This window comes from Bufo gargarizans, chromosome 7, assembly GCF_014858855.1.
Source record: "Bufo gargarizans isolate SCDJY-AF-19 chromosome 7, ASM1485885v1, whole genome shotgun sequence".
Classification (NCBI taxonomy): Eukaryota; Metazoa; Chordata; class Amphibia; order Anura; family Bufonidae; genus Bufo; species Bufo gargarizans.
This window is the reverse complement of record NC_058086.1, coordinates 8,374,949-8,397,062: the sequence shown is the minus strand read 5'-3', so window position 1 is coordinate 8,397,062 and position 22,114 is coordinate 8,374,949. Positions and strand designations below refer to the sequence as shown.

The following is a 22,114-nucleotide window of genomic DNA, read 5'->3' as shown; positions in this document are numbered from 1 at the left end:
TTGGGGAAAAACAGCACACCACCGCAGAGCTGTGGCAGGGGATAAAAGACCAGACTCTCGACACTCAACCTAGAACCAGGCATGATTGTGTCTGATAATGGCTGTAACTTGGTAGCGGCTTTGGAGCTCGGCAAGCTCAGACACATCCCATGCCTAGTCCATGTCTTAAACTTAGTGGTTCAGCGGTTTCTCAAAACCTCCACCAATTTGCCTGAGCTACTGGTGAAGGTGCGCCGCGTGTGTGCACATTTCCACAAGTCATCGACAGCTTCATCCGGTCTGTCAATGCCGCAGCAGCGCTTGAAATTGCCAGCTCACCGGCTGTTGTGCGACGTGAGCACGCGCTGGAACTCGATGTTCCACATGTTGTCCAGGCTTTGTGAGCAGCAGAGAGCAGTAGTGGAATACCAGCTGCAACATGGTTGTCACCTTTCCAGTCAGCTTCCGCTAGTCACAAGCGAGGAGTGGTCATGAATGTCTGACCTCTGTGAGGTTTTAAGAAACTTTCAGGAATCAACACAGATGGTGAGCGGCGATAACGCTATTATCAGCGTAACCATTTCACTTCTGTGTCTACTCAAACGCTCACTGCTCACAATTAGGGACGACACTTTGCATGTGGAAGAGGTGGAAATGGGGGAAGACATTACACAGGGTGATGGCCAGACAACCCTCAGTTCGTCTTCTCAGCGCAAATCAGATGATGAAGAGGAGGAGGAGGAGACAGTTGCCTCCTCTACAGAGGGTAGTACCCATGGAAGTTTAATTCCATCTGTTCAGCGTGGGTGGGCAGAAGAGGAGGAAGAGGATGAGGAGATTGAGAGTGATCCTCCTGATGACGATAGCGAAGTCTTGCCTGTTGGTACTCTGGCACACATGGCTGACTTCATGTTGGGCTGCCCGCACGTTATACGCATTTTAGACAACACAGATTACTGGTTGTTCACCCTTCTCGACCCCTGCTACAAAGAAAACTTATCTCTCATGTTTTTGGTGGAGAGGACGAGCAAAACGGTGCAATACCAGAAGATCCTTGTTGAAAAATGTATCAAAAAATTTTCATCTGACAACACTGGCGGGAGAGTCCGTAGTTTCTTGGCCAACCGAGGAGGGGAGACAAGGTGAACACACTACAGGTTAATGACACTCCGCCAGCACCCTCACCCTGATGCGCGGCCTAGTGTCACAAAGAAGGAAACATTTTGGAAGATGGTGAAGGAGTACATAGCAGACCGTGTCAGCGTCCTCAATGATCCCTCAGTGCCTTACAACTACTGGTGTCCAAGCTGGACACGTGGCACGAACTGGCGCTCTACGCCTTGGAGGTGCTGGTCTGACCTGCCGCCAGCGTTTTGTCTGAGCGGGTATTTAGTGCTGCTGGTGGCATTAAAACAGATAAGCGTATCCACCTGTCAATTGAAAATGCTGACAGGTTAACTCTTAGGGCTCATTCAAAAGGCTGTATGCTGTCCGCCAAAATGCAGATCCATTTTTTTGCGGATTAGATGCTGTCCCATTCACTTCTATGGGGCCTTTTCTTCCATTGCACAGCAAAAAAATTAAACATGTCCTATACTTGTGTGAAAATCAGGACATGGCCCTATTGAAGTCTATGGATCAGCAAAAAAACTGAATGCAATCGTTTTTTGTGGACATGCTGAACTGTCCTAAAAAAAACGGATCCGCATTTTTGCGGACAGCATACGGCCGTCTGAATTAGCCCTTATAAAAATGAACAAGGACTGGATTGACCATGACTTCTCGACTCCACCAGAGGAAAGCTGATGAACATAAAGGCACTTTAGGCTGCTTTCACACTAGCGTTCGGGTGTCCGCTCGTGAGCTCCGTTTGAAGGGGCTCACGAGCGGACCCGAACGCAGCCGTCCAGCCCTGATGCAGTCTGAATGGAGCGGATCCGCTCAGACTGCATCAGTCTGGCGGCGTTCAGCCTCCGCTCCGCTCGCCTCCGCACGGACAGGCGGACAGCTGAACGCTGCTTGCAGCGTTCGGGTGTCCGCCTGGCCGTGCGGAGGCGTACGGATCCGTCCAGACTTACAATGTAAGTCAATGGGGACGGATCCGTTTGAAGATGCCACAATATGGCTCAATCTTCAAGCGGATCCGTCCCCCATTGACTTTACATTGAAAGTCTGGACGGATCCGTCCGAGGCTATTTTCACACTTAGCTTTTTTTTGCCATTTTAATGCAGACGGATCCGTTCTGAACGGAGCCTCCGTCTGCATTAATATGATCGGATCCGTTCAGAACGGATCCGATCGAACGCTAGTGTGAAAGTAGCCTTAAATGTGTTGTTTATAATTTACTGAATACACTGTATTCCCATGCACCCCTTCCACCACAAACAAGGGTATATGGTTGAATCATCCTTTTCTCATCCTCCTTCTCCTCTTCCATTATATCAACATGCTTTTTTGTCGCATATAATGCCCTTGCATATATGCTCTTCGCATATAATGTTTTACAGGGTCAGATCAGCTGCAGGCCCTCATATATAATTTTTTGAGGGTCAGCTCACCAGCATGCCCTCACCTGCAATGTTATACAGGGTCAGCTCACCAGCAGACCCTCGCATATAATTTTTTAGAGGATCAGATCACCAGCAGCCCCACAATTAAATTATTTTACAGTGTCAGCTCACCTACAGGCCTGCACCTAAAATCTTTCACGGGGTCAGCTCACCATCAGGCCCTCGCATGATTTTTTAGAGGGTTAGCTCACCAGCAGGCCTTCACCTACAATCTTTTACAGGGTCAGCTCACCTGAAGGCCCTCGCATATAATGTTTTAGAGGGTCAGCTCACCTGCAGGCCCTCGCCTATAACCTTTTAGAGCATCAGCTCACCAGCAGGCCCTTGCATATAATTTTTTACAGGGTCAGCTCACCAGCAGGCCCTCACCTACAATCTTTTACAGTGTCAGCTCACCAGCAGGCCCGCACCTAACATATTTTACAGGGTCAGCTCACCAGCAGGCTTGCACCTCAAATCTTCTACAGGGTCAGCTCACCAGCAGGCCCTCGCATATAATGTTTTACAGGGTCAGCTCACCAGCAGGCCCTTGCATATAATTTTTTAGAGGGTCAGCTCACCAGCAGGCCTTCACCTACAATCTTTTACAGGGTTAGTTCACCTGAAGGCCCTCGCATATAACTTTTTTAGAGGGTCAGCTCACCAGCAGGCACTCACCTACAATGTTTTACAGACTCAGCTCACCAGCAGGCCCTCGCATATAATTTTTTAGAAGGTCAGCTCACCAGCAGGTCTGCACCTAAAATCTTTTATAGGGTCAGCTCATCTGCAGGCCCGCACCTAAAATCTTTCACAGGGTCAGCTCACCTACAGGCCCGCACCTAAAATCTTTTACAGGGTCAGCTCACCTGCAGGCCCTCACCTAATTATACCTAATAGGTATTTTGTGCGCATGCTGCCTTGCTTAGTTGTGGTAGCCATAGCTACCATTTTTTATTTCACCCCACATACACACACCTTCCCCAGCGGTACCTGTGAAAAAGCTAAACTTCCCTGCTCTCCACCACTGTCTTTTAGCTAAGTACCTCCCAGGCTCCCTTCACTGGACTTCCAGTCTCTATCTGTCAATGTCTGCATGGTCATGTGCACCTCTGCAGCCAATGAATGGCCTCAGCATGCCCCTATACGACACATCACTGCTGGGTCACATGCCACTTGAGGTTATGTCACCTCTGAGGCCAGTCATTGGCTGCAGTGGCGCACATAACCTTGTCCGTACAGAAGTTGACAGACTCGAACCGGAAGTCAAGTGAAGACAGCCGGGAGCTAAGAAGCATGAACTGAGTGGTGGGGAGCAGATAGGTATAGCTTTCTTTACTGGTACTGTAGGGTGGATGGGGGAATTAAAAATAAATCCCTTTAAGCTAGCTATACACTGTAGATAAACATTGTCTAAATTGCCAAATTCTGCACAATTGACCAACAATCTAATCTTTACGGGGGAGTCACCAAACACCTTACTGCAGATGTCTGGGGAGAGAATTTGGCATATTAGATGCATTAAGTCACTACCAGAGGGATCTTGCCAGCAGCTTATTCCTCTCTTCCCATTGTAATATATTTTTATGTCTGGTGGAGTTTGGGAACGCTTCCTTCCTGAGAATCGTCTGGTCAATTGTCCCGTGTAAAGGGAACAACTGACTCGAGAGCTGCTAGTTGTGTATGGCCAGCTTTAATGTTATATTACCCATTAAGCCTATTGTTTTAATCACTGGGAGAAGCAGCATCTCAGAAAAATGTCTAATGGATAAACCAGACACTAGTTTTGGCATCAGACATAACCCTTTATTAAGGAATTCTCAAGAAATTGAGGGGGCTTAGGACCAAAACAGCTCTCACTCTAGAAGACCCAAAATTATTGATTTCACTTGGAAAAAGAGCTAGTACGTCCACATGAGGCTTCGGAATTCATGGCAAAATTCGTAAGAATTCCGCATTAAAATTCTGCTTGAGTCAAATGTGGAGTTTTTGCAAACTATACTGTAGATTTGACACTATGCTTTACAAAGGCTGAAATCCACAGAATGAATTCACATGCTGCGGATTTAAAATCTCCAGGCAGATTCTTTTTTTCCACCAAATGAGGATGAGATTTGCTTGCTACTGTAATATGTTAGTTTTTTTCTGTCTGCAACATTTGGAAGAAAACCTGCAGAGTGTCCGCTTCATGCGAATGCTTCCAGAGGCATTCAGTGCTAGCTTGTCCACCAACAGCAGCCGATCACAAGAGGATACCAGCAGCAGTATCTCCTCAACTGCATGGTTGCTTAGAAAACCTGACAACTGCTTTTAACATCCAATTCCATGACCACTAATTCACATCTTCAAAAAATCTGTGTCGAAAACTACCTACAGTTACCACTTTACCAAGCAGTACAAAGTATAAGGTAAGTATAAAATACCACTATCTGTTATAATAAAAATACTCATTATACTGAGGTATTAAAGGGCTTCTGTCACCCCATTAAAGTGATTTTTTTTTTTTGGGCTAGTGAAATTAGTTATATTGCGATATATGACAATATAATTGTGTTACTTACTTTGATCCAGCAGTTTCTGCAAAAAACGAAGTTTTATAATATGTAAATTCGGTCTCTACCAGCAAGTAGGGCGGCTACTTGCTGGTAGCTGCTGCAGAAATCCGCCCCCTCGTCGTGTTGATTGACAGGGCCAGCCGGGATCTCCTCCTCCGGCCAGCCCTGTCGGCATTTCAAAAATCGCGCGCCTGTGTTGATTCGGCGCAGGCGCTCTGAGATGAGGAGGCTCGTCTCCTCAGAACTCCCTCAGTGCGCCTGCGCCGATGACATCACCGAAATAGAAGACGTCATCGGCGCAGGTGCACTGAGGGAGTTCTGAGGAGACGATCCTCCTCATCTCAGAGCGCCTGCGCCGAATCAACACAGGCGCGCGATTTTTGAAATGCCGACAGGGCTGGCCGGAGGAGGAGATCCCGGCTGGCCCTGTCAATCAACACGACGAGGGGGCGGATTTCTGCAGCAGCTAGCAGCAAGTAGCCGCCCTACTTGCTGGTAGAGACCGAATTTACATATATTAAAACTTCGTTTTTTGCAGAAACTGCTGGATCAAAGTAAGTAACACAATTATATTGTCATATATCGCAATATAACTAATTTCACTAGCCCAAAAAAAAAAAAACACTTTAGTGGGGTGACAGAAGCCCTTTAAACTGACCAATGCATATTGTTGTCTGAACCTAACTTACATGTTAAGAGCATCAAGTCTTCCATATAGCCAACCATTCCGTGCTTCTGGCACCAGAACCGTGATCACACTGCCTTTTGAAAATTGCAGCATGGTAGGGTTTCCTCCTGGTTTGTGGTCTACAATGGCCTGGACCTTCCCGTTTCCAACATTTGCTGTTGCTGCTGCGACTGCAGCCACTGCAACTTCACCAAAGGAATTAGAACGAGAGCGAACATTGGCTAAGGTTCCTGTAAGAGAGGTTATAAAAATCTGCTTAAATATGTTCAAATGATGCCAAGAACAATGCTGTCAGAAATCACAGTGTTTGACTCACCATTAGATGGTGTCCTTTGCAAAACTCTTGTCGTATTTTGAATTGGACCCCTCACATTATTCTGTTCTTGACGATTTACCATGGATAAAACATCTGCCACAGATCTTGGTGTCTAAATGATACATGAAGATAGGCATTGCTTGAGGAATATTGGGGAAGATTTACTAATCCTATCTAAAATGCAGTCCAAAAAGGTCTAAATGGCTCATGATTGATGATAAATTTGGTGTATTTTTAAAAAACCTGTCTAACTTTGTGCCACTTAGTGGCTGGCTTACTTTGCCAAAATTTGTTGTGCCAAAATTTTGTTTCTTAGGCCATGTTAATTTTTGGTAAGCCATGCCCACTCATCGAACAAGGTGCAATGGGTAAGTATTTTGCTGCGTTTGCATCATAAGTATGTCTTGATGCAACATTGATGCAACATTTTGTGCCAAAGTTTGATGCATTTGCACCACATTCTAGGTGGAATCGCATTAGTAAATGCGAGCAATTTTCCTTTAATATTCATAAAGTGCACACAAGTAAACATACAACTGAGTGGCTATTTTATTCCAGACACCCATCTGAACCTCTTTTGGCATTAAGAACCACAGTGATTCATCGTGGCAAAGATTCCATTAGGTGTTGAAATGGTTCTGCAGGAATACTGGCTCATGCAGACAGGATAGCGTCTCAACGTTGCCGCAAAGCAGATGGAAGCACTGACAAGCTCTGAACAGTCCATTCTAATTTGTTCCACAGATGCTCTAGAGCAGTTATGGCTAACCTCTGGAACTCCAGCTGTGGTGAACTACGACTCCCATCATGCTCCATTAATTTCTGTGGAGTTCTGAGAACAGCCAAGCAAGTGTGCATCTTGGGGGTTGTAGTTTAACCACAGCTGGAGTGCCGGAGGTTAGCCATCACAGCACTAGAGGATTACCATCAGGGTACTGTGAAGGCCAGGCAAGCAAAGAAAGCTCACTGCTATGTTCCTGAATCCGAATAATGGCTGCAGCCCTTGTGGAGCAGAAGTGGAAAAAGAGAAGAAAAAGAAGGAGGTTATCCTAAGGCAACAAGGGACTGTGCTTAGTCCCTGAAGAGAAGGATAAAGAAAAGGCACCAACAGGATTGTATGATGGAGGGATTGGGAAGAAAGGAAACAGTAGGATGGGAAGGCAGCTCTGGTGTAGAAAACAAAACTAGACACCACAAAGAAATCAGGATGGATCAGTGATAGGTGGGGAACAGGGGTAGTCATAAGTGACCGGTGTGACACTGGGGGTAGGTGACTACCCCTGTTCCCCACCTATCACTGATCCATCCTGCAGCCCTTGTAGCATGGTGCACTATCCAGCTGAAGGTGTCCTTCTGCCACAGGGTAAACAACTGTCATCAACTTGGTCGGACACTTGCTTAAATGTCCATCCACATGTATCAGAGGACTCGTAGTGGGCCAAGAAAACATTTTCCACACCATTACTCCACCTCCACCAACCAGAACTGTTAATGACTGATAGGAAGGGCTTAACGATTCAAATGCTTGTGCTAAATTCTGACCCCTGCCCCATCAGCATGGTTCAAGTGAAATTTGGATTCATCTGACCAGGCAATGTTTTCCACTGCTCAGTAATCCAATGTATTGCCTATCTGTTCCCTTTATACAGCAATAGTACTGGAATTGGTTATCTGATGTTATAGCCGATCTGTGCTAAGGAACTATGAGCTGTGCCCTCAGACATGTTGGTTGGAGCACATGCATTGTACTCGGCTGCAATATGCTTGACTGTACACTGCCTGTCAGAGCGACTCTTGAAACCCCCACTAACCCCTTACATCGACGAGCTGTTTACGTCCACAATATCCCCTTTAGCTAGATGCTTGTCCTCGATCACACCATTCTCGGTATATTCTTGATACCAATGTTTGAGAAAATCTCTTAAGATTGGCAGTTTTTGAAATACTGGTCCTTGCTAGCCTAGCATTACCATGCCTTGTTCCAAATCTCTCCATTTTCTAATGTGGATTTACACTGAACTGATCCATGGAAAACTCCCTCACTTGATGTTATGCTGCAGTCAGGGGTCACATTTCCGCACAGGCAAGCTCCAATCATGAAAGGGCAGGTGTCACCAATAAAGTGCTCATTCTGTGTATACTGTACTTTAATACATTTCTACTCCGTCCTGTCAATTAATAATTCATGAAATTGTCACTTAATGTTAATTGGGATGGATACCAGTTTAGGCTCTGTTCACAGTTCCATGAAGATTCCTATATGTTTGTTCTGTTATAGGAGGAGAAAAACAAAAAAAGGCACCTGAAGAACCCATTTGACTAATGATGTATGTCATTGTGCATGCTACGGTGTTTTATCTTTGTTTAAGGGGAACCTGTCACCGGGATTTGATGTATAGAGCTGGGGACATGGGTTGCTAGATGGCGGCTAGCACATCTGCAATACCCAGTCCCCATAGCTCTGTGTGCTTTTATTGTGTAAAAAAAAGGATTTGATCCATATGCAAATTGACCTGAGATGAGTCCTGTCCCTGAGATGAGTCCAACGTAAAGGAGCCCAGCATCACCCGAATCCTCAGAATCTCCTCCTTGCTCCCCGACGTCAGAAAGCCAGAGTGCCGTAATCTCGCGATGCGCGAGCTAGCGCATGCGCAGTTCCTTTCCTGAGACTGATGCCAGCACAGGGAAGGACAAGGGCGGATTGAGAACCCTCAGGGCCCCCAGGCAAAATAAATCAAGGGCCCCCTTACAGGCCCCACCCATGTTCTGCTGCAAGCCCCACCCTTGTCCCGCCTCCACACCCTACACAATCTTTAATAAGAATTCAAAGTTAAAGTGACACAAAAGGCACCCAGACCACTTCAGCTCATTGACGTGGTCTGGGTACAGTGTCCCTTTTGCAAATCGAGCTGCAATGTTATAGAGAAACTGCATTGTTTACGTTCCAGCAATAAGTCGGCCTCTAGTGCTGGCAGCCGCCTGAGGGCTTCCTGGATTAAAACAGACCTTTGGTCCGGTATCTGACGCTGGACGTCCTCACACCCTGCATGATGACCTCCAGGGTCAAATTTCAGCGTCTCTGTTAGAAGCAGTGTGGGCATAACTACTGTGAAGGGGGCACATATCTGGGCATAACTACTGTGAAGGGGGCACATATCTGGGCATAACTACTGTGAAGGGGGCACATATCTGGGCATAACTACTGTGAAGGGGCACATATCTGGGCATAACTACTGTGAAAGGGGGGGAAGCCCTTCACAGTAGTTATTAATCCCTTTCAGCAGTCCCCCCTTCAGTGAATGGGGGACTGCTATAAGGGGTTAATAACTACTGTGAAGGGCCTAGCCGTCTGGGCAACCCCACAGATCACCCCCCCACCCACCTTGTACTTGTTCCACTGATCCTCTACTTGCAGGCTACATGGGCATGAGTTCAGTCACTTCGGTGCGCAATCCCATCCTGTGGCGCGTGATCCCGCGAGACCTGTGACCTACAGCGGCAGGTCTTGCAGGATCACGCACTGCAGGACGGGATTGCTCACCGAAGTGACTAAACTCATTCCCGCGCAGCCCACAAGTGGCGGAACAATTACAAGAGGGGTGAGGAATAGCCAAATTAAAAAATATTTTGAACCAAAAGGTGTTATGGGGGCTCTGTGGATGGCACTGTTATGGGGGCTCTGTGGATGACACTGTTGTAGGGGGATCTGTGTATGGCACTGTTATGGGGGGATCTGTGGATGGCACTGTTATGGGGGGGATCTGTGGATGGCACTGTTATGGGGGCTCTGTGGATGACACTGTTGTAGGGGGATCTGTGGATGGCACTGTTATGGGGGGATCTGTGGATGGCACTGTTATGGGGGATCTGTGGATGACACTGTTGTAGGGGGATCTGTGGATGGCACTGTTATGGGGGGGATCTGTGGATGGCACTGTTATGGGGGGGATCTGTGGATGGCACTGTTATGGGGGCTCTGTGGATGACACTGTTGTGGGGATCTGTGGATGACACTGTTGTAGGGGGATCTGTGGATGGCACTGTTATGGGGGATCTGTGGATGACACTGTTGTAGGGGGGATCTGTGGATGGCACTGTTATGGGGGGGATCTGTGGATGGCACTGTTATGGGGGCATCTGTGGATGGCACTGTTATGGGGAGATCTGTGGATGGCACTGTTATGGGGAGATCTGTGGATGGCACTGTTATGGGGGCTCTGTGGATGGCACTGTTATGGGGGCTCTGTGGATGGCACTGTTATGGGGGGATCTGTGGATGGCACTGTTATGGGGGATCTCTGGATGGCACTGTTATGGGGGCTCTGTGGATGGCACTGTTATGGGGGCTCTGTGGATGGCACTGTTATGGGGGCTCTGTGGATGGCACTGTTACCCATAACAGTGTCCCTGTGAGTGAATGATCCCCAATACAGGGACTGGGGGCCGGCATCTGGTGTTGTAATGGCAGCGGGGCCCGGTGCAGTCACTGTATTCTATTACACCGGGCCCCGCTCAATGTAATACTAATATTCATATGTGAACAACTTGAAATCCTCTGCGATCCTCTCCCTCTCTGTACTCACAAACTCAGTATCAGGCCGGGCGGCAGCGCAGCTCACTGACGTCACGCGCCTGCTCCTCCCACTTTATGAATGAAGTAGGAGGAGCAGGCGCGTGACGTCAGTGAGTTGCGCTGCCGCCCGGCCTGATACTGAGTTTGTGAGTACAGAGAGGGAGAGGATCGCAGAGGATTTCAAGTTGTTCACATATGAATATTAGTATTACAGTGAGCGGGGCCCGGTATTATGTTATTCTGCGACCGGCCCCCATCCCGTCCGGGCCCTCGGACCATGTCCGAAGTGCCCGACCGGTTACTCCGCCCCTGGGGAAGGAACACTATGACGACACTGCGCATGCGCTAACTCGCGCATTGAGAGATTACGGCACTCTGGTTTTCTGACGTCGAGGAGCAATGAAGAGATTCTGAGGATACGGGGTGATGCTGGGCTCCTTCATGCTGGACTCATCTCACGGACAGGACACATCTCAGGTTAATTTGCATATGGATCAAATCGTTTTTTTAAACAATAAAAGCACACAGAGCTATGGGGACTGGGTATTGCAGATGTGCTAGCGGTGATCTAGCAGCCCATGTCCTCAGCTCTATACATCAAATCCCGGTGACAGGTTCCCTTTAAAGTGGAGTAAGAAAGGTCAGAGACCCTGAAGTCACCTACTCAACGCTTTACAACCATAGATGGATAGTAAGAGCAGTAGACCAGAAGACCAGATATTTGGATTCTCAGAGATAACCAAGTATAGGACATTATAAATACCTATTGTTAAAATAGCAATTACCATATTCATTGAGTCTCTTGGGCTAGTTGTCGTCCGTCCAGATGTATAATTTTGAGAAGATGGAGTTGTCTGAGCTCTGCTTGCATCAATCTGTTCTTTCCAACTGGACAGTCGTACATTGAGCACACCATGAGCCTAACACAAAACAGAAGGTAAACTTATTATTGGATTGGGTGTCAACCGATAGCATTGTCTCCATGATGGACCGAAGCATGTGACGGATTGTTCTAGGAGGAGCATGCTGCTTTCAATAGAACATAGCTGAGCATCAAGGGTCGCTTTTCACATTTGTCAAGATCTCTGCTTGCTGCCAATTTCCTCATTTACACCCCCGGATAACAATCTGTCCTGATTGTGTTGGACACACAAGTGATTGGTACATTACAGATACAGTACAGAACCTTCACACTTGGCAGATTTTGTTGCAGAAAATTTCTACGACAAAAAATGAGTTCTATTCACCTGAATCCATGTGCTTGCCGTCAAAACAACCCCATTCAGATGAACAGAACTAATCGTGTTATGAGCCATACACTTGTGTGCCCATCATATGACCAGGAAGAAAACAAGAAAGGCTCCTACTAAATGACGGCAGAGATCTTGAAACCAGATGCAGAAAGTATAGTGGAAGAGTTTAGAACTTTTGATAAACAAAAAATACCCTTTATTTGCTGCAACTGGAATATTCCTTTAATACCATTGTACCTATCCTTATTTACACATAAGTACAACTTGAATGAACTGGTGTTCAGATCTGCATTAAAGGCCTCTGATGCAGATTCCATAAAAAAACTGGACAAATGAAAAACTTTAATAAAAACTATCTTAAAAAAAAGGACCAGCCAAAAAAGTCCTGCAGGCATGCCATTATTTCCGTTGTTCTGCTCCTCTTAGGTTGAGTTCACACTTCAGTTATTTGATCAGTTATTTCCATCAGTTATTGTGAACCAAAACAAGGTGCGGGTCAAAAACACAGAAGGGGGGGGCGCGGCCAGGCACCGGAGAAGATGGCAGCACTACTGTACCCAGCAACGATTTAAGCCACCAGCCCAGCGCTTATACCCTTGATTAGGGCACACAGACGCAGCACTTTAGCCCTCTGCCTACCTGCATCCCGCTGAGATGGGGAAAACTCACAGGACGCTGCACAAGCCGGACTCTGACCTGAAGCAGTTCTTTGAACCAAAGCGCAGCAAAGATAGCGGCGCTGCATGCTCCTCACTTTGCTCCTTTCCAACTCCACTGGACCCGATGCACTTCCCCTTGCCTCCCACACAGCCATCACCGGTGAGTGCAGCCACCGATGTGTTTGTACACTGGGTCACACCAACTCCCTCCCTAGCATCAGTAGGTGCCGACCCCACAGCTCATGAACTAGAGCAGGAGGCACACCATGATACTGGGCCTGGTGTGCCACTATCATCTGAGCTTGAGCTCCACAGCTCGGGACAGGGCATGGGACACTCTGGGAGCCCTCAGGGCTCAATCAGCACAGAGGACACCTCCTCTCCAGACGAAGGGGCAACTGGCGATATACTAGATGCCTTAACAGCACTACTGCCTCCCACTCTCCAGTGTCTGAACAAGCACTCAAGCGTATGCTACTAGCTTTTAAATCCTCCCTCCATGAGGACATTACTACACTATTGACGCCCATATCTGCATCTGTACAAGCTCTGGATGCTAGGGTGATACATATTGAACCGATGGGTGAGTATGCAGAGTCCCAAAATACCATAATTGATTCCTATAATGATATGGCGGATGAGCTGGAGCGGATTAAATCTTAACTTGCTGACTTGGAGGACCGCTCGCGGCGCAACAATATTGAGCTATGGGGAATCCCAGAAACAGTCCCCCCATCTCGCTTCACCTCCTGCATACAAAAACTGTTTTGGTCTCTGCTTCCTGATTTGTGAGCTCAATATGTGATTATAGATCAAGCTCATCGGGTTCCCAGACCCACGCATCTGGCGGAAACAGTGGGTCTGGGAACCCGAAACGCTAGCTATAGTGCACTTCTCTCATGTTGAAAAGGCCATACTGTCGGCTGCCCGGAAGATGCCAGTCCTGCCAGACCCTTTCCAAACCGTCAAGCTTTATACCGATCTCTCTGCTACAACTCTCCGCTAAAGGAAAATGTTGGCTCCTGTTACTACCACATTGAGACAAAACAACATTCGGTATCGCTGGGGGTACCCAGTGAAGATCTTGATAACAAAAAAATGGCATTGCATATACGATTAAAACACTGGAGGAGGGCAGTCCAATAAAAAATAACTTGAACAACCCCTTTAATGAAATCCACCTTTTATCTAGACTGGCAGGACACTGAGATACAATATCTAGGCACTCCCCTCACTAACACCCGATCAATGCTATATTCCCACAATTACGAACCACTCCTGAAAACAATTGAACAAGACTTATCCACCTTTGCAAAACATGAAATATCCTGAGCAGGCATAATAGCTACCTTCCAAATGTTTACCTTGCCTAAAGTGCTGTACATTTTCCGTACCCTTCCCTTGCCCCTACCCACCAGTTTTTTTTTTAGAAAGCTAGACAGGTTATCAATAAATTTATTTGGGGGAACAATAAACCTAGAATCTCATACACCCTGATGACCCGGAAGAGAGGAAGGGGAGGCCTGGGACTACTGTGCCTCCGCCATTACTGTATAGCTACTAACCTCTCCATTTTGAGGGATTGGTGGGCAAGAACTACAGATAAACATTGGGTTCACATAGAACAAAGCGTAACTCCAGCCCAAGATCTTAGAGCCTTACTGATTAGCTCTGTGTTGGATCTGAACATGAACCCTGGTAGGTCACACATAATACAGCTTTCCATAGACCAATGGCGTAAATTCCACTCTTCTGTGGGTAAACCATCTCGGGAATGCATATCTGTAGCCCCTTTGGAATCCTTGGAACTATTAATGGACAACATATCTTTATCCTACTGGACACTCAGAGGGGTAGACATGGTCCAGCAACTGTACTCTCAAGGTACACTGCGGTCCTTCATGGATTTGCACAAGAATTATGGAATTCCACACAAGGACTTTTACAAATATTTGGGGATGAGACATCTGCTCACATCTTAAATAAAACTCTTCCCTCTTTCAATACCGATATCATAGCTCTTTTTAAAATCACCTCTACAAGGGCTAAAATATTGAGACCGATATATGATATTCTATTGCAAGCCACAACATTTGTAAAAACTGCTCTTATAATGACTAGGGAAAAGGAGATGGGTCAGGAGTTTACAGGGGAAACCTGGAGTAAAGCCACTCTCTTTTCCTCCAGAACATTTAGGTGTACAACCCACTATGAGACAGCTATGAAAACTCTTTTGCACTGATACTATACGCCCAAAAGGCTAAACACTATCTTTCTAAACTCCTCATCTCATTGCTGGAGACTCTGTGGTCAGAGTGAAACGCTATACCAAACCCTGTGGTCATGCCCCGTCCTCTTTACTATCTAATGTATTGCCTTACAGAGTGGAACCTTCTCTGGGATTGGCTCTCCTTTTTTGGATATAGACTCTTTTCCTGTATCAGCCTGAACTATAGTGGACCATGTTTTAGTGATTGCGAAATTGGTGGTTGTTCGGCAGTGGAAAGAGCCTAAAGGAGGTGGTGGCGACCCTTAATACCACATACACTTATGAAAAACTACTCTTCTATAGTGTATTTCATAACACCAAGGTGGATAAAATATGGCAACTTTGGATAACATACCCTTCATAAAACACTGTAATACTCAACTGCATAAGCTGTGGCTTCAGGACGGCACACTGTTCATTTCGTTGTACATTAATATGTTGAAAAATCCAATTAAAATAATTGAAACAGAAAAACACAGAACAGGTGCGGATCTTTCCATTATACCCTGTCTCTGTGGATGCTTCACTACTGGTTTTGGCTCACAATAACTGATGGAAATAACTGATCAAATAACTGAAGTATGGAACAGAACAATAAAGATAACATGGGGTGATATGAACTCACGCTAAGGGCTCATGCACATGACAGTTGTTGGTCGGTGCCCATATCACGGGTGCGGACCCATTCGCTTGTTCTATTTTGTTGCAGTGCGGATGGATCACGGACCCATTCAAGTAGGAAGGTGCCCGTACATTGGGGACCACAATTTGATGTCCCCAATGCATGGAATGGGAGGCAAACGTTCCTGTGCATGAGCCCTAAGCCAGTTTGTCCTGGCCTGTTTGACCAAATCCTCAGCCTATGCTTTCTGACACTTGTGCATTCAAAGTATAAAGCCACCTGCACACATTGCGGAATCTGTGCATTATTTTCTGAGCAAATTTCCCTTGCAGAGTGCAGAAAAACGCAGAGTATTACAGTACCAGCAAAGTGTATGAGATTACACAAATCTCATGTACACTTTGCAGATTTTTTCTGTGCACAAATCGACCTGCCATGCTGATTTCAAAATCTGCAGCACGTCTATAATGTTTGTGGTATTAGCTGCGGATTTCACCCTTTTTAATGGAAGGATGAGATCTGCGATAAAACTGCATCAAATCCGCACCCAAAAACGCTGTTGGAAATTTCAGATTTTGGTGCAGATATGCTGCAGAAAAGCACATACATCTGCATGGAAATTTGTGTGGATCTTATGTGCGTTCACGGGCATCCGAGTGCAGGTGGCCTGATAGATCACATTCCTGTCCCACTGCACTTGACACTCAGCAATCTTGGATTTTGTGGCAGCGCTATGAGGATGGAGAAGCGTCTTACCCGGTTGTGGTATTGCACTAAGGAGCTGCACAGTAGCCAATGCCGTTCTGCCAGAAATCGGTATCTGCGCCTCTCCTCCAGCTCTGCTGCTCGTTGACTATCTCTGACAAATGAAAGCATGTCTGAGTGCAACATGTTCACTTTTTCCTGCAGAAGACGGAAGAACAAATAACCATGGGGGTAACTATTAGGGAAGCAGGCACAGCAGCTACTATGGAGTCCACAGAAGTAAGGTGGAGTCAGCAGACACCAAATGAATCACATGCTTCCATGGCCTGAACTCTCTTGCTCCTCAAAGTGGAGCAAAGCCTAATCCATTATTACTAGTGTACACATGTAGTGTGTGTTTGAATTTGGAAAGTATTGTGCCTCTATCCTGTCACACAGATACACAACAATGTTAACTCAGAAATGCAGATTTATATTAGCAAGAGTGATACATCCACTAGTGTGCTAGGCCAGGAGCGAATAAGGAATACAAGTAGAGTGTCTATGGTTGCAGCTATAATAGTGAGTTGCAAACTGCTGGGAGCAAGGTCAGCTCTACAACTGTACAGGAACTTCACAGTTTGGGTTTCCTTGGATGAACAGTTTCACAAGGCCATGCACAATGCCATTGGACTCTGCGGCAGTGAGATCTTACACCCCTGGAATGATTCATTGTGATTCATCATCTGACAGTCTGAAGGACAAACCTGGGTTTAAGAGATCTTAGGAAAAATGCTTCATAAGTGAATGTACAGTCCCGTAGAGTATGGAGGAGGAGAGAGGGAAATGTATGAAGCTATTTTTCATGGAGGTGCGTAACCTGCTGATGTGCAGCCCATAACCATCTGGTAATATATATGCTTGCATACTGGTCTGTGTCTGGTGGCTGCTCACATGTCAGAGATAAGAGGGGTATGCAAGTATTAATAGTTCACCCTGTGATCATCTCTTAAATTAGATGACATATTGAGGTGGCCAGGCCATGCATACGTGTGGTCTTCTTCAGGTCAGTTTATGGGAATAGTGAAACACTCGGCTGTTCTAGAAACTCAAACTACAATGTAGATAGGCGCACACATGCATAGTCACCTCTCCACCTCGTCTACTCTTTTGTAGAAGGGCATGCATGTTCTCTTCCTTTCTAAAGTGCAAACAGGGGAAAGGGGACCCCATATTCTCTAGCTAGGTTAAAGTTTTGGAATCTGAACGATTACCTACATGTGTTTGACACTTATGACATATTTTCTGTCCATATTCCATAAATGTATCAGATGGTTATAACCCTTTATGTTTTACTGCTGCCCATGGGATTGGTTTAAGCTGACAGTGAGGCCATCGGACCAGAAAAGGTTGTGCACCCCTTGCCTTACAGCATACAAAGCACGGACAAAAGACTTTTCGGATCTCATCTCTGTGGCGTCTCTTGTTTTTGTCCCCAGGCATTTTTGCAGGACAAATAAAATGGTTTTGTAGAAATAAGGGTCAATTCACACGTCAGTATTTTTACCTTTCCAGATAAACGTTCCTTTTTTTTGCGGATCCGTTTTTCAGTACAACCTTCAGTTTTTTTTTACTAAAGTGCTTCCGAATCTGTTCCGTGTTTCTGTTATTCAGTTTTTTTTTCATCCATTTTCCTGTCAACGGATCCGCAAAATCGGATGAGATTTGGATGGTTTTTGTGCATGTCATCCACATTTATGCGGATCCATTGACTTGAATGGACAACAGACCCGAAAAACGGAAAGAAAGTAGGACAAACTTAATTTTTTTCAGGATCCACATACTCGAAAATAGGAAAACGGAACGGATTCCGTGATTCGGACAGCACTATGATTGGTGTCCGCATTTTTGCAGAGGAAATTGAAATTAATTAATCTGAAAAACGTTCCGATTTAAATCGGAATGGAAACGGAGTGTTATAACGGACGTGTGAATGGACCCTTAGGCACATTTACACTGGAATATAATCGGGCTGATTATTGGTCCATGTGCCGCAGATCAGCCTGTTCGTCGGGTGAATTCATAGTTTATGCAGCATGTTAAATCATTGTGTCTGGGAAGCAGATCGTGCTGTATAAACAGAGATCTGTATGAGGATGAGCAATAGCAATAACCATCACTCATCCCCATACAGTGGAGGTGATCATCATCTCTACCGACAAGCAGTCAATTACTGGGAATTAACGTTTCTTCTGATAATTGCCTACTCAATCAGTGACTATAAATGAGCCTTTATGCTGGGTTCACACCTGAGCGTTTTACAGCGCGTTCCTACGCGCTGTAAAACGCACAACAGGCAAGAACCAATGATTCCCTATGGGAATGGTTCTCACCTGGGCGTTTTACAGCGCGTACGATCGCGCTGTAAAACGCCCGACGCTCAAACAAGTGCTTGAGCTTTTTTTGGGGCGTTTGTCGCGCGTTTTGGCCCATAGACTTCAATGGGAACGCGCAACGCTTGATTTTCGCGCGTTTTTGACACATAAAACGCGCGTTCGAACGCGCGTCTTGGATTTTGCAACATGCAGGAAAAGGCCCAACACCAGGTGCAAAGCACAGTTTTGGAGAGAATCCAGCATGGAGGAGTCTCTCTGTGACACCGAGAACCTCATCAGGCTGGTGCAAGCCAAACGCTGCCTGTATGATACGCAGGATGCCAACTACAAAAATAGGAGGAGCAGGCAGCAGGCCTGGGAGGATATTGCCAAAAGCATCTGGCCAGATTGGAGCAGTTTAACCAAGACAGTGAAACAGGGAAAAGGTATTTCCATGTGTGTTGTAATGTGAAAAGTAAACTCCTTGTGTGCAGTGGTGTACCAACTATATGTCATAGCCCTGGCCAGCTCTACCTGCAGCCCTCCAGCTGTTGTCAAACGCCACCTCCACAAATGCTGGCCTGTATTTTACTTGCTGGAGCCTGTGCAGGCATGCATGGAGTGGGATTTTAGCAACAGCTAGAGGGACGCAGCATCACCATCCCTGTTCTTGTATATGGGCACTCAGTGGCCTTAGTTTACAAAGAATGATGTGCACATTACATGTTGTAATAGTGTCCCCTCGCCCCTTTAGTTTTTAGTACTGTCCTGGTTCACCCTCCCCCACATTCTGGTACAATGCAATGGCCCAGTATGTTCAATTTGCAGTGGTTCCACTATCTTGTGCCAGACTGCGCTCTTTCAATCCGCAAATGTAGTGGCATTTTGAAATGTAGGCCTAAGTTTGGGTTGAGGGATTTGAATCCTAAGTTGTTATTGATATTGTGTACTTTTTAGAATTAGACTGTTTGTGGGCTATGGGTGGCAAGGCATATGTTAGGTGCTTCGGTTTGTAACGTGCCAGTATTGGGCACCTTGATGGGATCCGTTATTTCACCCTCCTTGGCTTATATTCTACTGGCCGAGTATTGGCCACTTAAATGGGACACATGATTTCGCCCATATTTCTAAACCCTTGTTAATGGGCGACTATTGATGGCCACTATAGGGGCATCCTCAAGGGGCACTATATAGGTTAAAAAAAAACAAATGCACAAAAGATCGTTTCCAAATTTATCATTTAGCCCTAGTCATAATCAACCAAATTTGAAAATCAAATAATATCTAAACACTCTTTTCAGACAAAAAATATAAATGAACATAAACTTAGATGGCTTCCAATTGCCAGGGTAACGCCCCATGTGGTGTCAAAAAATATGCGTTGAAGTGGTCCCGGACAGCTGCACCGTGCCGGGTCCCACGCACACCGCTCTGATTACGACTCTCAAAGGAATGGCTGAGGGAATCTTCGAAATTAAAGCCATCCCGTAGACGGACAAAATTATGCAGAGCACACGCTGCCTTCACGGCCGAGATAGCGGTCTCCAATTTTAAATAAATAGGGAGAATGGAGAAAGCGCCATTTGTTCGCTAAAATCCCGAAGGCGCACTCCACCACCCTGCGTGCCCTTGTCAGCCGGTAATTAAATACCCGCCTGGCAATGGAGAGTCCCCGGCTGGAGTACGGCCTCATCAGATGCTCCCCCAGCGCAAAGGCCTCGTCCCCCACAAAAACAAAGGGCATAGCGGGAAAAGTGGTCCCAGGCAGTGTGGTGTTCCCCGGGAGGTCCAGCTCATTATTATTGAGCATTTGCCCAAAGGCCGAATGCCCGAAAACAGCTGAGTCTGAGCTGCTGCCGTAGGACCCCACATCAATGTATCTGAAGCAATAGTTTGCATCACACACCGCAAAAAGAACAAATGAAAAATATTTTTTATAATTAAAAAATTGACTCCCGCTCCTTATGGGCTTCTGAACGCGGATGTGTTTGCCGTCTATTGCGCCGACACAGTTTGGGAAATTGCAGGATTCTAAAAACAGATCCGCAATTTGCAGCCAGTCCTCCTTCTGTGGTTGGGCCATCACAGCAGGATGAAGGACGTCCCAAATTGCCACGCAGGTTTCACGGATGATCATACTGGCTGTGGACTTCCCAATGAGAAAGGCGAAGTGTAGACTGGCCAATGACTGTCCGGTAGCTAAATACCTGAAACAAATGTAAGAAAATAAAGAGACATTAACGGATGCTTTTTATTTCGTTTTTCATAGTCAACACTATCAAAGGCAAATGGAAAAGCCTGAAAGACGCCTTTATCCGCCATCGCCGCAAACAAAAGGAGCAGAGGAGCGGATCTTCCCCAGGCGCACGCTCCAGTTATGTGCATGCAGCCCAAATGTCATTTTTGATACCGTGCACCGAAATGCGGAGGTGAGTCAAGGGCATACACATTGAGGAGAGGATGTGGTATGACATTACATACATTCAATTTCATATGGGGAACATACTTACCTATATTTTCCACTTCACAGCACCGATAGTAGCTGGGAACCCAGCCAGGCGCAAGCTGATGAGGAAGAGGACGAGGGCACAATCGACAGTGAGCCGGGCCCATCTATGGGGCCAACGAGTCCTCCAGCCCCCCCCCCCCACTCCGACTTTCGTCAGCCCCATGCAGACTGTCCAAGCCGTACCAGAGGCAAGTCGGCAGCCCCGACATAAAAGGAGGAGAACTGAGAGACAGGAGGACCGGCTAATCGGCTGCCTGGATGCCCTGGCACATCCTGTGCCAAAACTTAGCAGCGACGCATATTTTCTCCTCAGTCTAGAGGAGAAAATGCTACATGTGCCGAGACATCTCATAACAAAAGTAAGGGAGGAGGTGACTAACACCATTGACAAGTATTGCCTCCCTTATGAGCTAGCAACGTCTAGCACTGCCCCACAGCATCCCCCACAGCATCCCCCACAGCATCCCCCACAGCATCCCCCACAGCAGCCACCACAGCAGCCACCACAGCAGCCAGCACAATATGGCCACCAATATGGGCCACAATATTGCCCACAATATGCCCCACAATATGGCCCACTACATCCCCAACATGCACAACAACACCCTCACACATACCCAGCACACACATACACACAAAGTAACATACAACACCCTCTTGAGACATGGCAGACACAACACACATCATACCCATATCCCTCTTCAAGCACGGGCCCAAGCACCTCCACCATCACCACCACTGAAATGCCACCCGCCAATCAGTCTCGCGGAGCCAGAGAGACACGGCGGGATCCCGAGGCAGAGTTTTCTGGGCCGCAATATGAAACCCTTTGAGAAACTTAGAAGAGGGAAATTCTCCGGCTCAAGGGTTTGGGAGCCAAAAAGGGCACTTATCTCGAAAAATGTTTGTAATATTTTGATGTTATTTATACTACATTGCTCCTTTGTTTGTAAAACAGTTTAAACACATTTTATTTAGAAATGTATGATGTGAATACATTCACCAAAGTTAAAAAAATTGAAACAACTGTTTGGACTATTTTTGGAAAGTGAGGGGTAAAACATGGCCAAATGTGGATACAT

General features: G+C 46.4%; 1 protein-coding gene across 2 annotated transcripts in view; it reads right to left on the bottom strand.

Annotated features, from left to right (window-relative positions):
• Window positions 1–22,114, bottom strand: part of BAIAP2L2 (BAR/IMD domain containing adaptor protein 2 like 2) — a 73,571-nt gene that overhangs the window by 13,874 nt on the left and 37,583 nt on the right. For both annotated transcript variants that reach the window (XM_044301961.1, XM_044301962.1), the window contains exons 7-10: window positions 16,221–16,367; window positions 11,447–11,581; window positions 6,089–6,200; window positions 5,774–6,002 (exon numbers count right to left, since the gene is read on the bottom strand). In XM_044301961.1, the coding sequence (XP_044157896.1) occupies window positions 5,774–6,002; window positions 6,089–6,200; window positions 11,447–11,581; window positions 16,221–16,367 (623 nt within the window). The remainder of the gene's footprint in view (window positions 1–5,773; window positions 6,003–6,088; window positions 6,201–11,446; window positions 11,582–16,220; window positions 16,368–22,114) is intronic.